The sequence below is a fragment of the Furipterus horrens genome, unplaced genomic scaffold, assembly GCF_987537825.1.
Source record: "Furipterus horrens unplaced genomic scaffold, mFurHor1.1.pri manual_scaffold_2, whole genome shotgun sequence".
NCBI classification, from domain to species: Eukaryota; Metazoa; Chordata; class Mammalia; order Chiroptera; family Furipteridae; genus Furipterus; species Furipterus horrens.
In genome coordinates this window covers 210,139,779-210,153,516 of record NW_028327172.1, presented here as the reverse complement: position 1 = coordinate 210,153,516, position 13,738 = coordinate 210,139,779, and the positions used below count along the sequence as shown (strand labels likewise).

Below are 13,738 nucleotides of genomic sequence, written 5' to 3'. Positions count from 1 at the left end.
CATCCAGGATATTGCTGTTCAAGTACCCATTCAACTTCAAATATGTAAGACCTCGTACTTACGTTATTAGACATCATGATGGTGAGCAGGGACTTGTTGTGCGAGTTAAATGCCACGTTGAGGGTTGTTGCTTGAACCATTATAAGAATTGCATGCAAAACTAGCAGTACGTGCGGTCAAGGAAAAAGCCTGTCTGTTGTCCTATTATATTAACAGATAATCCTATACAATTTTCAAAGTGAGTAATGAGGGGGAAAGATGACTGTGCATTATGTATTTTATTCTTCGCAATTTTTCTTCCGGTCGGCCCAAGCCTGACAGCATGGAGAAGCAGGCCGCCCACGGGAAACCAACCCCTTCAACGTGCCCTGTGAGCCCTGGGCCACGCTGTCTCCTTCCTCTGGGTCTCTGGCATTTGGCACAATGCTTGGAAAATAGGCCCTTTAAAAAGTTTCTTAAATAAACAGAATAAATTATGGTAAATTCTGAAAGAAGACACTTAGCACTATACATTCTGAATTGAGGAGATTTGCATTCTAAAATAGAAAAAAAAAAAAACAAACCCACAAAGTAAAAGTCTGGAGATTTTCCTTTCTGGTCCTTCAAGGGATAAGAGTTGCCTGATAATTAAGATTGTTCTTCATATGTCATTTTTTGAAGAAATCACAAGTTGCAGAATTACATTCACATTACACATGGAACAGTTTATTTAAATTAGAACAGTGACTTTTATTCCATTATACTTGAAACAAGCTTTTACTCTGTGGAAATCGTCCCACGTAGTCCCTTAGCTTTCCAAGTATTAATCCAATTCTTTCAGGTATCTCTGTTTCAGAGAGAGTACGGACAAATCATAGGGCACATTACTGTGAATGAGTTCTGACCCACACGGAACTTCCGCATAGGTATGCATGTGTGTGTACATACATAGGAACGGGAACACATATGACCCCCACGTGGAACTTCCGTGCAGGGACATGTGTGTGTGAATATATTATGAATGAGCACACATATGCCCTGTTTATATATAATAAAGCCTTTACTCTTCAAAAGAAAAGCTTTAAGATGGGGATGCCAGGGGAGACTAAAACCTCTAAAATTCCTCCCAACCAATTTCAAAGTTTACTTCTAGATGAACTGTATTCATTTTAAGCCCAGGTTATAACAAACAATTCACAGGCTTAAAGATAACTTTTTAAAAATCCCAAACAAGTATAACAAGTTACACAGATCTATATAAAGTATATAGAATACCTTTAAGTCAAAAACCCTTCCGCATAATCAGTTACACCAAGGCCAGAACTGGTTTTAGAGGTTCAAAGCTACACGCATGCATCAGGCTCTTTAGGTTAATTTACAGTGACTATTATAACTAATTTCTCAAAAGAAAGCAGACATTTCACATTAATGCTCACACACACATCTTTAAATCAGAGAAACAGCTAGCCTAATAAAACAGATTACACAACTGCTGGAATTTCTGCTATGTCTAAAAGGATACAGACGTAGAGAACGGCCATGAAGAAGTGAGGGATCACCCCGATGTGGGCCCTCTTCCTCTCCTTCGGCTCCGTTGCTGTCCAGTAGAGAGCGTCTAAGATATCCTGACCGAATGACGAAAACAAACGATCTGCTACCTAAAGAGAAAGATGGAGACCGGTACCTGAAAATGTCTTCGGGAAGCAAATCTACATACACACACAAGGTGGGCATCGCATTCAAGACTCAGCTGAAATGTCACGTTCTCAGAGGCGCCTTTCCCAGGGCAGCCGATCTCTTGTGGCTCCCACAGGTTCCACGCACCACCCTGGTCTAATACCTCCCGACCTCCTGGTTTAGTGTCTGTCTCCCGCCCAGAGAACACAAGCTCCACGAGACTGTGCTTTGTTCACCTCTGGATGCAGGATGTAAGGCAGTTCTTGGTATACCGGAACCATCAATTGAATATTTACCGAGTGAAGGAATAATACGATGGCTACCATTTGGGGAGCTCTTACCACATGCTTGGGATTGTGCTGAGCCCTTTCTATGTGCTGTTGTATTTAGTCCTCGCAACTCCCCCAGTATTTCCGATTTACAGACAAGAAATTGAGGATTAGAGACCCTCAGCATCCAGCGGCTGTGTGCAGGACAACCAGGTTCCAGGTGGTTTCTCTCTACACCAGAGCCTAGACCCTTCTTGTTTGTCAGGCTTAAACCACACCATCAAAGTGAAGAGTGTCGACACCATTCTGATCAGCAATTCATGGATCCCTTTTCTGACATATTGCATAGTGACAGTAACACTACCACCTTGCAGAGGGCTTTGTGGATCGCAGGCATACACACTAAGTTGGGGGGCAGGCAGGCGCCCTACCCCGTGCGGCCCCCTGGAGGCAGGCAGTAAGGGAGACCGGCAGGGCCCTAGCACAGAGAGCCACTCGAAGGGCAGAAGGAGAGAGATGAGGCCCAGGCTTGCCCTCCTGAGAGCGGGGAGGGAGAGCAGGATGGTCACTCTGCCTCACGAGTCTGACCCACACTCACCGTCTACATCCTGTCGGTAGGCAAACAAGTGCAGGGCACTGGGCCGAGAGTAAGCAAGCTGGGGGCTGGTTTGAAACCATCTCGGTCAGTGGACTTAGGAATAACCAGGATGGCTCGAGTTCCGTGTCTTGGTGACAAGTGGGGAAGCCCTCACGTGCCACGGCAGCGCAGCCTCAGAGCAGAAAGGCCCGCAGCTCCCTCATCATCCCACCTGCCCACCTGTTCAGAAAAGCCCCTTCCTGGCTACCTTAAGGCTGGCAGATCTCACTTATTATGTTCCTAAAACGCAGTCCAGGAAAATGTAATTTGCATCTCAAAAATGTACTATATAATGTAGGGTAGCTTACTATTTAAAAAACTTACTAAGATTCTGCTTATAAATAAAGCATGTTTTGCTTTGTGTAACTGTTAGTTTTTGTGTGTATGCAATTTTCATCTGCTGACTAAAGTGAGATATATTGTATAAAAACGTTAAGTACTTAGAGATATTAGGAAACTTATGTTTACTTGCTCTACGTGAAAATTCAAAGCAATGAAAATTTCAGTCTATTACAGCAAACATATATATAATCCTAAGATTTTCTTCATAATTTTTCAAGGTCTAGCAAAAAGTAGACATGAGTTTCCAACGAATATGCAAAACAAATCTTCCTGTCTCTTGACAATTTTCATTCTCAAGACGGCAATGACTCAGAAATGCCCAGGCAGCAGGGCCCCTTCCTCCTTCCTTGAGGCATGTCATGCCCTGACCTGCGACCCCCAGTCTCCCAGGACCAGCAGCACAGGTGCAGATTCTCTAGCACCAACCCTCATCTACAAAATCAGCATCTGCATTTTAATGGGGTCAAGGCCTGGACAGCCCTGAAGGCCAGGACTGCCGGGCGGGTGAATGAGGCCCCTCCCTCACCTCGAGCATGTTGTAGATGATGTAGAGCTTGATGACCGACTGCCCCCTGATCAGGTGGTACATCATGGAGTAGTCGACATAGTGCATCATAAAATAGCAGATGACCAAAATGACGCCCTTCAAAATGTCACACACCTGGGCCGGCTGCAGCAAACGTCTGTCCCTGCAATATAAGAAGTAATGAAACTATGAGTTTTACTTTGTATGTTCTTGAACTAAAGAATCTTGCCTAGACAAATACTGGCATACAATGGTAATGAGAATTAAGTTCATCTTTTAAACACTTCCAATGAATAAGTAATTTTTATATGTGTATATGTGTGTGTGTGTAAAAGCTGACTACTCAACAGTGTGAAACTTTCCGCCCAGGTAAAGAATGTAAGGCTGTTAAACCAGAATCAGTCTCAGAAGTGGGCAACCTCAACAGCTCAGCACAGCAGGCCGCTGTCTGCAGACAGAGCGCTTTAAAGCGAGACATTCCCAAGATGATGGCATAAGCCTTCCACCTCGTCCCGCAGCCCTGCAGCCTGCGGGAGCAGCCCCTTCTGCACAATGCTCGCATTCAGTGCGCACTGTCCTGTGCTCGGTACTTTTTATTTAACAGCATAACAGATGTCCCATTTCGGTTCATAACGAACACATATTTCTACGATAGCGTAATGTTCCACTGTGCGGATGTACCATAAATCACCTCACACATCGTTGACATTTTTCCAGGCTTTTGCAACTATAAACCATGATGCAATGTAGATGTCATGCTTCATATATGAAAGTATGTCTACAGGATAAATTCCTAAAATTAGAATTTCAAGGTTATGTTCATTTGACATTTTGATAGAAGCAGCTCAACTGCCTTTGCTGGGGTTGCACCGATTGAAACTTCATCTAGAAACACAGGAGAGAGCCTGCAGCCCACGTGCAGCAACCCAGTGTTGGATCCATGTCTGGGGCTCTGCCAGTCCCACTGGTGAACAATGGAATCTAGTACAGTTTCAATGTTAGCTTCTCCCATTGGGAGGCTGGCATCTTCTTACTGCATTTAGGCTATTTATCTTTTCTGTGAATTCTCTCCTTGTATCGTTTTTTTCCTGCTTTATAGAACAGCTTTTCTATTACCTAAGTTAACCCTCTGTGATATGAGTTGAAACAGTTTTTCCCTAATCAATATGAACAGGAATCATTCCTTACTTCTGAGGTCAGAGTGTGAAGAGCTAAACCTAAATTGTAAATGAAAACAGCTTACTAAGACACAGCAAAAAATGCATTAGAAAACCAGTTTAGGATTTCTTTCACTGAATATAAACTCCTGGGACAAGAATGGGAAGGACTTTCTCTAAGTCTACTGCAGGCTGACTCCTCCAGACAGAAAGTGCTCAGTCTCCTGTTAGGGCAGCTTCTAGAGACGGTGCAATCAATGAAAAGCCCCGAGTATCTTCCCGAGGAGCTGCAGAAGCTCCCCGTTTCCACCCTTCCCAGCTGGGCCCTCAGCGTGCTGCGCTAGCTACATAGAATATTCCTTGGCCACCGCCTCTCTGGAGCACCTCCCTGACCCCGTCCTCCGCGTTCAGGTCAGGGGCTCTTTTCCTCCAAAGATGCTTGCAGGGCCCAACCAGGAATCCGTGAGGCGCCCCGCTGACACCCGCGACGCTGTTGTACAAGAAAAGGACGACGGCGCAGTGCCGACCGGGGGACAGCTGGTCCAGACCTAGTTCTGTCTTCTGCAAGGCACACCGGGTCTGCTCACGGAGAGGACGTGGGACGCTGCCAGAGTCCCGGAAGGGGGCAAAGCCTGGGAAGCCTGCGCCCAGGAAGGACCAGAAAAGGGGGGGAAGATGCGGGCCGGAGCAATGCGCCTAAAGGGAGATCCAGCCAGAACCGTCCAAGCCCGAGGACAGGTCTTGCGACAAGCTTGACAGAGTGAAATCCTTCTTAGCAGCTGCGGTTTGGGGTGCAACTGCACGAAGGATAAAGCCGAGCAATCGCTCCTGTCATTTCTCTGGTCCCTTTCCTCCCGAGCTGTTCCTCCTCTCCTTCCCAGGCAGACTCTGGCCCGTTCCCCCCTTGGAACCCAGACTGAACTCCGTCTCCTACTTCCAAACATCCAGCCTGGAACACAGAGCTCTGCCAAGGGCTATCCAGCTACCAGGGGAATTAATTTCCTGCCCTCACCCCCCCAAGATTAAAAATGGAAGAGGGGTTACATTGTGGAGAGCTGGGACGATACATATTTTAAATTCAAACAATGAAGGGAGACATTTTTGAACACTCTTGGGCTCCTGGCCTCTGTGTGACAGTCTCCTTGGTCCGGCCAGGGGACAAGTGCGGCTACGCCCACCCACCTCCTGCTCAGAAGTGTGGACACAGCTGGGCACATTCTGAAAGTCACAAAGCACTAGGAGTCATGGGCCTTTGCATATAAAAACCATAGGTCGTGTTTTGTGAATTAAAATGACAGAAACAAAAAGTAGGCTGACGTTAATGAATCGGAATTACCAAAATGATTTTGATAACCAATTAAAGCAGAAAACTGTACTGACAGAGCTTTTAGTGCTAGATTGGCAACTACTAAGTTAAGTAATCCTAGGGAAAGCAATTTTACTTAAGCGATGAAGGATTATTTAATACATATATCTAATTATATTTCTTTATAAACATTTTCAGCAAAGGACCAATATGTTAGTGTATCTATGAAGAAATACTGTGCTTAACAGTCATTGTTAGAAATGAAAACTACCAAACACTGGAAATCTATACCCCAAAATAACATAATACCACACACTTTGAATCAAAATGATACTAAATTAAAACTTAAAAAGTGAAAGTTAACTTTAACGGGCTTTATCTTGCCCAGGATTAAACCAGTTGTAAAAACGACAGAGAAGCGGCCGACACAGCTATGCCACAACCCAGACGCTATCCGGCGGACCCGCTCCGGCACTCGGCACGGGCCCCCTTCGCTGTCACAATGGCCCAGCTCTGGAGGAGGGGCAGCGAGGAGCCCCGGGCGTGCGGGCAGCGGGACAGCTGGCAGTTACGAGGCGGTGGAGCCGGGAGCTGAGCCGGGGCAGCCTGGCCCCACAGCCTGGCTCCTCACCACCAGCTACCACTTTTCGATTTCTCTGTAAAAGGCATTTTAAACTCACAGGAGCCAACCCCTCAGTAACTTTTCACTTTTAGCATAATTTAATGCTATATAACTTATCACCGTATTGTCATCTCATTTGGAAAAACTACTGTGCTAACAAGCAAATACATCTATCATTTTTGCTCCTTATTTCCAAAAAGAGAAAAAAATAGGACTATAGACCACTGTGCTCTCACTGCTGTATTCTCACTGCTCTGGTGAAAATCCATCCAAGCTGGTTGCTACAGAGATGACTCTGAACTTCAAAATAAGGAGTATGATTCAAATAAAAAAATAAAAGCAGAACTCTTAAGGAAAAAGGGCCCTGTTTTCATAGAAATGCACCTGTTAATGAAAAAGGAAAGCCAGAGAAGAAAACTGTTTGTAAGGCAGCATCTTAAAAGACATGGGCACATGTCATAGCTGGTCTGAGTGAGAAAGCCCCAGAGCTCAGAACCGTTCACCTGGTCTGTAACCACCTGAGCCAGCCCCGGCACGGGTCTTCTTCTCTGCCAGGATATTTTTAGACGACACTCTGAGAAGCGTTTCAACTCCGTAAGAAGCTTACCCAGAGCCCTGCCAGTCAACTCTAAACTGGCTTTTCAACAATACTTCCAGACCAAAGCTCTTCCTTACAAATGCCTGTTAAACCGTAGTCGCTGGCGACTCATTTCGCAAATGCTAAAAGCCCCATAGGGAGGCAGGAACGAGTGGGGTAAGCTGCTGAACAGAATGAAAAACCCACTGACCTAATTTATAGGTTGGCTGTTGAGTTATCGTAACACAGGTTAATATTAAACAAGGTATTCAACAGAGCTTAAATTTACAATTTCAAGTTAAACCGCTCTTCCAGAAACGAAATTTTCTGTACTTCTAAATTTATCTTTTACTCATTCAAATACTTCCATTAGGTTTGCACCATTACCAACTGAAGTGTCCCCTTTGTTTCAAAGGCTCACAGACTCATGGGAACAGAGTGACACTGTAAATGACGACCACGGGAAGCTTTCTCCTCCCGTTTAGCAGAAAATAACATGCTCCCGGTAAAAACTGGTCACAGGCAGAAAGGTCAGGAAGGAAGAGGAGGCACCACAAGGGAGCAAGAGAAGCGGGGTGACCCCTGCCTCATTAATCCTCCAATCAGCGCTGAACCCGGCCACGGTATCCCCATGAGCTACTTCATTATAAAATATTTAGGCAGGATCTCTCTTTCCCTCTTTCTCTAGCTCTTTAAACATTGTAAGCTATTTGTGGTACAACTGAAAGAGTAAAGAAATATAAGCCCTTCTGAAATGAAAAACAAAATATTAAGTATGGTTCTCATTTATGAAAGATAAGTCCCTTTATAGTTCTGAAGTTAAATTGGAATAAAGTATTGAGATTAAGATATTTATTTTCCTTAATTACAAAACCAAAAAATTTAAATCTTGTTTTCATGACATATAGTAGAATAATAACCACTAAGTGCTTAAACGGAATGATTAAAGTTTTCCTTGGGCTTTAAAATAATCTCAAACTATACTAGAAAAAATAACTGGTCTTAGGAAGCCACGTGCGTGTTTGGAGGGACAGGGAACAAACACTGCCTGCAGGGCAGGAACGAAGCTCAGCTGACCGCTGGGCACTGGGGATGAGGACTGACGTTCGCTGTCAACTCCGGCCCAACATGTGTCACGAAAGGTCATCTTTCTGAGTGACTTTCCTGAATTATTGGGTGGGGTCATGGTCAAACCCTGTACAAACGCACACAGCGCCCTCCCGGCAGGCCAGGACGGGGAGGGGTACACTGTCTGCAGTGCGTGTCCACACCCTGCGGCTGGGTCTGCCGAGGCTGGGTTTTCTCATTATAATTAATATTTGTTTGAACTGAGGTCAATTTGGCCACGGAAACAGAAGGAAAAAATCAGGGTTTACTCACCACGAGGAGTCCCTGTGACACCACACTCCATTCTACAAGGGAAGTGAAAGTGCTCCTCCCTTCGGTCTGATTTACGAGAGAGAAAGAAAGAGAGAAGGTTGTCATGTTGCTACGCTACGCAGAGCGTCATGTGAGGAAACAGGGACAACACCCCCTGACGGTATGAAGACTCTCTCATAAAACAAACACACTGCCCTCTGCAAGTCAGCCACGTGGACCAGCCCTGGGAGAGGAAACAGCAGGCCTCTCTGTCTCCCCCGCGGTTCCCGACAGCTCTCCCTACGGGTGCTGCAGGGTGGCATTACTCGCCGAGGCCAGGAGGAAGGCCTATGTCTCAAACGAGAAAAACATAGTTTGTGTGTATGTGTGTGTGTGTATGTGAGAGAGAGAGAGACAGAGACAGAGACAGAGAGACAGAGAGAGAGAGAAAAGGTAATTTTAGGTAGAATTATCTTGAAGGCAGGCAGGCATGTAGAGGGAATCCAATGGGTTAAGAAACTAAGCATTTTAAGTTCAGAATTCTCTGAATTCTCTGACATGAAGAGCTTTTCTATGAGATTAATGCTCAAGAAAAAAAGACACTATTGCCTCTTAAAAAAAAAGTCCAAGAAGCCTCGAATAACAGTTATGCCTAAAAACCAAGGTGAGATCCTCAGAAAAGTTGCTTGCATGTATTTTATTTGCTCTAGAGTAAAAAAAAAATACTCTAGCATTTATTACTTAAACCTTCTCCATACTTACTACTGTCTGAAATGCTTTAAGTTTTCAAAAATAACTCTCAGATGTTGGCACTAGACAGTATCGTTTTTCTCTGTAATTGTTCCCAATTTTTAATTCAAATGCTACTAAGAGGTCCAACACACAAAATGAAGTCACAAGAGGAGTCACAAAAATGCCAGGCAAATTAAAAATACTTATACCACTGGCTGTTCTTTATTCTATAAATAAATTTGGAAAAATGAGGTTTGATACCTCTTTTAGAGCAACAAAATACCTTTATGCATACGAGAAACATGGATACTTCATATAATGAATCAAAACTTAATTCTGATTTCCATGTCCTCCTCATTTAAAAAATTATCCTAATTCAAGAAGGATCTGAAATGTTTTTCTAAAAAGATACTACCTATCTGGGAAAGAGGGAAGAAATACCTATTTCAATCTGCTTTGAATCTTTCTTTCGAGGATTCTTTATTTTAGTCTATGATAATAAATATTTGGGGGCAAAGACTCTTCAAGATTGTTCATTCAACAGGAACCGTTTCCACGCAGTATTCTTGAGACCACAAAGGAGGTAAACTTCCTGTGACAGCAGTGCAGCCTTTGCGGACAACACACCCAACTGCCAAGTCAAGCCCGTTACCCTGCCAACATCTTAAAGCGAACAACGACCTAACAGCCAAAAGCTGGCGAAATGCCCCAGCGGAGCCCTGCAAGGAAGGCTGGGTGTCCCTGAGGGGCTGCAGAACCGCCCTGGCCCTCGGGCGCTGGTCCTTAGCCTTAGGGAAGGGCAGAGAGTCCTGGGCTACTTACGCAGCTGTCACACAAGCAAAAACCCAAAGCCGATAGCAAATTTGCAGAAAATTTAGCAACAGCTCAAAGAATAAATTCTAAAGCAGAAAATATAGGACGATGTCAGCTCTCAAAAGCCTCTCACAAATGCTGTACCAGACAGAATTCTGCAAGGGGAGGAGGCGAGAACACTAATCTCAAATATGAAGAGGCAGCAAGAATATTATTCCACTGTAGGTGCGATATTGAAACAAACAGCACTAGACCACAAAGAGTTACTGTTTTCATGTCAGCGTCTGGATTGCTTTGACTAATCTTCCCTTCTCGCCCTTTCTGGGGAATATTTCAAGAACTAAGAGACTAGGAAGAGAGTAACTTTTCTTTTTCACAGAAAGAAGATTGAAGTAGAGGCGATAAGAAAAAGAATATAGATAAAAGAATATAATCAACTTCTTTGCTGGTCTAATTCCTCTAATCCCTTGGAAAATAAAGTTAGGCTGGAGGAAAGGGCACGTTTTGCTGGCGGAAAAGGATGGGACATGACGCAGAGACAGGCTAGACAAACCTCATGAGCTTTACGGGAGCAGAGCATGTGGGAAGGAAAGCTGTAAGAAGGCAGAAGTTGGCTACTTCTGAATAATGATGAGACCTGGTAAAAGTTAAATGTCTTTTTCAGTCCTAAAATATTTGAAAGTTCTTAGACAATACTGACAATTGCTTTGCTAATATAATTTTCACATTACATTTTAAGTTTCAAATATTTCAAGTTTGGTACTTATAAAAAATAATGCTCAGAATGACACTGTTTTCTAAATTGCCCAAAGGAAATATAAATTGCAACCCAAAGGACCCAATTTTGATAAAGCACATGAAGGCTCAAACAGTAAGCAGTATTTGAGTAATCTGGCCCACATTCACACAGAGTATTTAAAATTGCTGAGGTTGTGTTGTATAATTTTAACTGCACTTCACATTTTATATTTAGCACATATTTATTAGTGATGGCATAAAATGTAACTTTTCAGTTGAATCAAATTGCAGAAATAGCAAAAACTGCTTGCTAGGGTGTAACACACTGCCCTCTAGTGCCATTTTAGCTACAAAACCTTGAAAACAGCCCTGGCTGTGTGGCTGGGTGGATTGAGCATCCGCCCGCAAACCAAAGGGTCACGAGTTCAAATCCCAATCAGGGCATGTGCCTGGGTTGCGGCCAGGTCCCCAGTTGAGGGCGCATGAGAGGCAGCCACACTTTGATGTTTCTCTTCCTCTCTTTCTTCCTCCCTTCCCCTCTCTAAAAATAAATAAATCTTTTTAAAAAGTACCTTAATAATAGAAAACTTTAATTTTGTTTTTAAATGTTACTGAAATTAATTTAGACTGAGAAGTACAGAGTAATATACAAAACCAACCATCTTTACTTTATATACTAAAACTACCTTAAAATCCATAGAAAAGGTGGCTTCTGGCACCATCGGCCTCTCATAACAAAGCAAAGGGGAGGAGAGGACTGAAGATTTCCCAGCTCCCCAAAAACCTCTTTTAATTTTCCGAACAAATAATGAAAGACTTCTCAAATGCTACTTTGGTGCCCTGCCTCCCCAAGTGACAAGGGGTACACAGAAAGGACACCGTTTAGATGCCTGTACAAGAACATGGGTCTCCAAATGAGAGGCCCTCGGTAGAACCCCAGTCCTTGGTGAACCCCACTGTGTGCTAAGAGACCCAAGGAAGAACCCACAAGAGGAGAGGCCCCGGGTTAAACATCCTGAACATTCTACCTCACCATGCAATCAGCCACACAGATCGTGTTTCTATAAAAGCCAGTCACTTAAAGATGGCTAGAACACAAATTTGCCTCATATTGTTGATCAAAGAGTAACTAAGAAGTATCTAACTTATCCTGCAGACGTGGCAATAGTTATTTTATGTCAGGTAGCTTCATCTGGCTTTACCCACGTGTCCTTATTATGTAATCACAAGTGAAGATTTATATTTAATAATGTCTTACATGCTTTTCTTGGCGGTCTTCTAAAAAGGTAAGGGAAATAGCCCTGATTTTACTGAGCCCCCAATAATGATAAAAGAAGATAGTATAGGACGTTAGGGTTTGTTAATACTAAAGTGCCAGGTTACAAATGTCTTAAAAATAGGTTTGTTAAGAGGAATAAAACTTCTTAAAAATTCTCCCGAAGGTATAAAGGATTTACTTGAATACCTTAAAGTTGATGGTGCATTCCTAAAATGATTCTCCCATCTAATTAATACCTAATTAACGAAATACGTCACAATTCTCTCATTCTGGAAGGAGAGTAAGATTAAAGAATAAAAAATATCATATAAAACAATAAAATATTAGTTCTTACAATTCTTTTACTGTGTAATCTTGCAAAAAAAATTCTACTTTTCACAATATGATCATCATGATCAATAATTTCTTCTATATATTTGGAATAATTTCTTCCTTATTAAGGCTGAGTAAGGCTCATCTTTAAAGGAACTGTGTGTTACCCTGTGCTTACTCAATATTATTTGCTTTTACTAATTTAAAGGAGAATCTTCCACGACTTTAGTCTTTAAAAAACATCAACATATAATTCTGTATATTGACCAATGATTTTGTAACTCAGTTTCTATGGTTAAGTTACAGATAATAATTTTATTAGGTATATTTTTATATATCATAGAAGGAAATTAATATCTGTGCCGGTCTCCTGTTAACCAGGAACGAGGCTGGGTCTTCTTTCCAACGCCTCCAAGTCTCTGTGGGAGAAGATGCTGGGCCCCCAGTGTCCGCTCTGTAATGACGTGGGAACAGGCTCAGCGAAGCCAAGCAGCCGCCCAGGTCATCAGTGTCAGGCGGGGCTGCCTGATGCTCCCCACTTGGACCATGGTCTTCAAGAGCTGCCCCCTCACACAAATCAGAGGGGGGCTCACCCGAAATCAGGCCACGAAGACAATGACTCAAAAGGGATGGCGGAGGCACCCCTGCAGTAAGGGCTCCTTAGGAGGTCCTGATACCACTGCCCCCCGCCTCCCCCTAGAACGCAGCGCTCACGTCACAGGTGAGGTGTAGGTGCAGGCGAGGGAACGCAGCAGCAGGGAGGCCTGACTCTCAGGCCCGCGCCCTCTCTGCCGACCCACACACAGCCTTCTGCGTTGCTCACACTGGTGTCCTGGCCAAAGCAACATTCTGGTTCAGCATCATTCAGAAAATAAGTGTGTGTATACAAAGTAACAGTATTAAACAAACATGTAATATTCGTGAAAAAGACCAACAGCATTAGTTTATGCATTAAAGACCAAGTGTGAATGCAAGTGTATGAATGGTCCCTATCCTGCCAAACCTACCCATGTGATTACTTAGTTTACCAGCTACCGACGGCAAAAATCACTTAAACATTTAAAGCAGTGACCTTACACTTACCTTAAGCCGTAGCAGGGCAGAGTGAAAAGCCTGAAGAGCGCCAGGAAAACTCGTAAAGGAAGCAGCGTGAACACATACAGAAACGCATCGAGGCACAGGAAGATGCCGAAGACCATGAGCTGGGGGTTGAAAAGAGGGAAGAAAACAAAACATAAATATTCTTTAAATATCTGTAGATGAAAATTTTAAACAAGAACTTTCTAAACTTTGTGTGAAATTCATTTCTCATAACTTAGCTATGGGAAAAACAAGTTAATAGTTCTACTTGTGTGTATGAATCATATTTTAATGAAAAATCCTTTTTCAAAATGCAAATTTGTACGTCTCCTT

The 13,738-nt window shown here is 43.3% G+C and overlaps 1 protein-coding gene across 1 annotated transcript in view; it reads right to left on the bottom strand.

Moving 5' to 3' along the window:
- Window positions 1-13,738, bottom strand: part of TAPT1 (transmembrane anterior posterior transformation 1) — a 55,438-nt gene that overhangs the window by 19,526 nt on the left and 22,174 nt on the right. The window contains exons 3-6 of the mRNA XM_090267053.1: window positions 13,409-13,527; window positions 3,431-3,593; window positions 1,502-1,637; window positions 63-160 (exon numbers count right to left, since the gene is read on the bottom strand). Of these exons, the coding sequence (XP_090123179.1) occupies window positions 63-160; window positions 1,502-1,637; window positions 3,431-3,593; window positions 13,409-13,527 (516 nt within the window). The remainder of the gene's footprint in view (window positions 1-62; window positions 161-1,501; window positions 1,638-3,430; window positions 3,594-13,408; window positions 13,528-13,738) is intronic.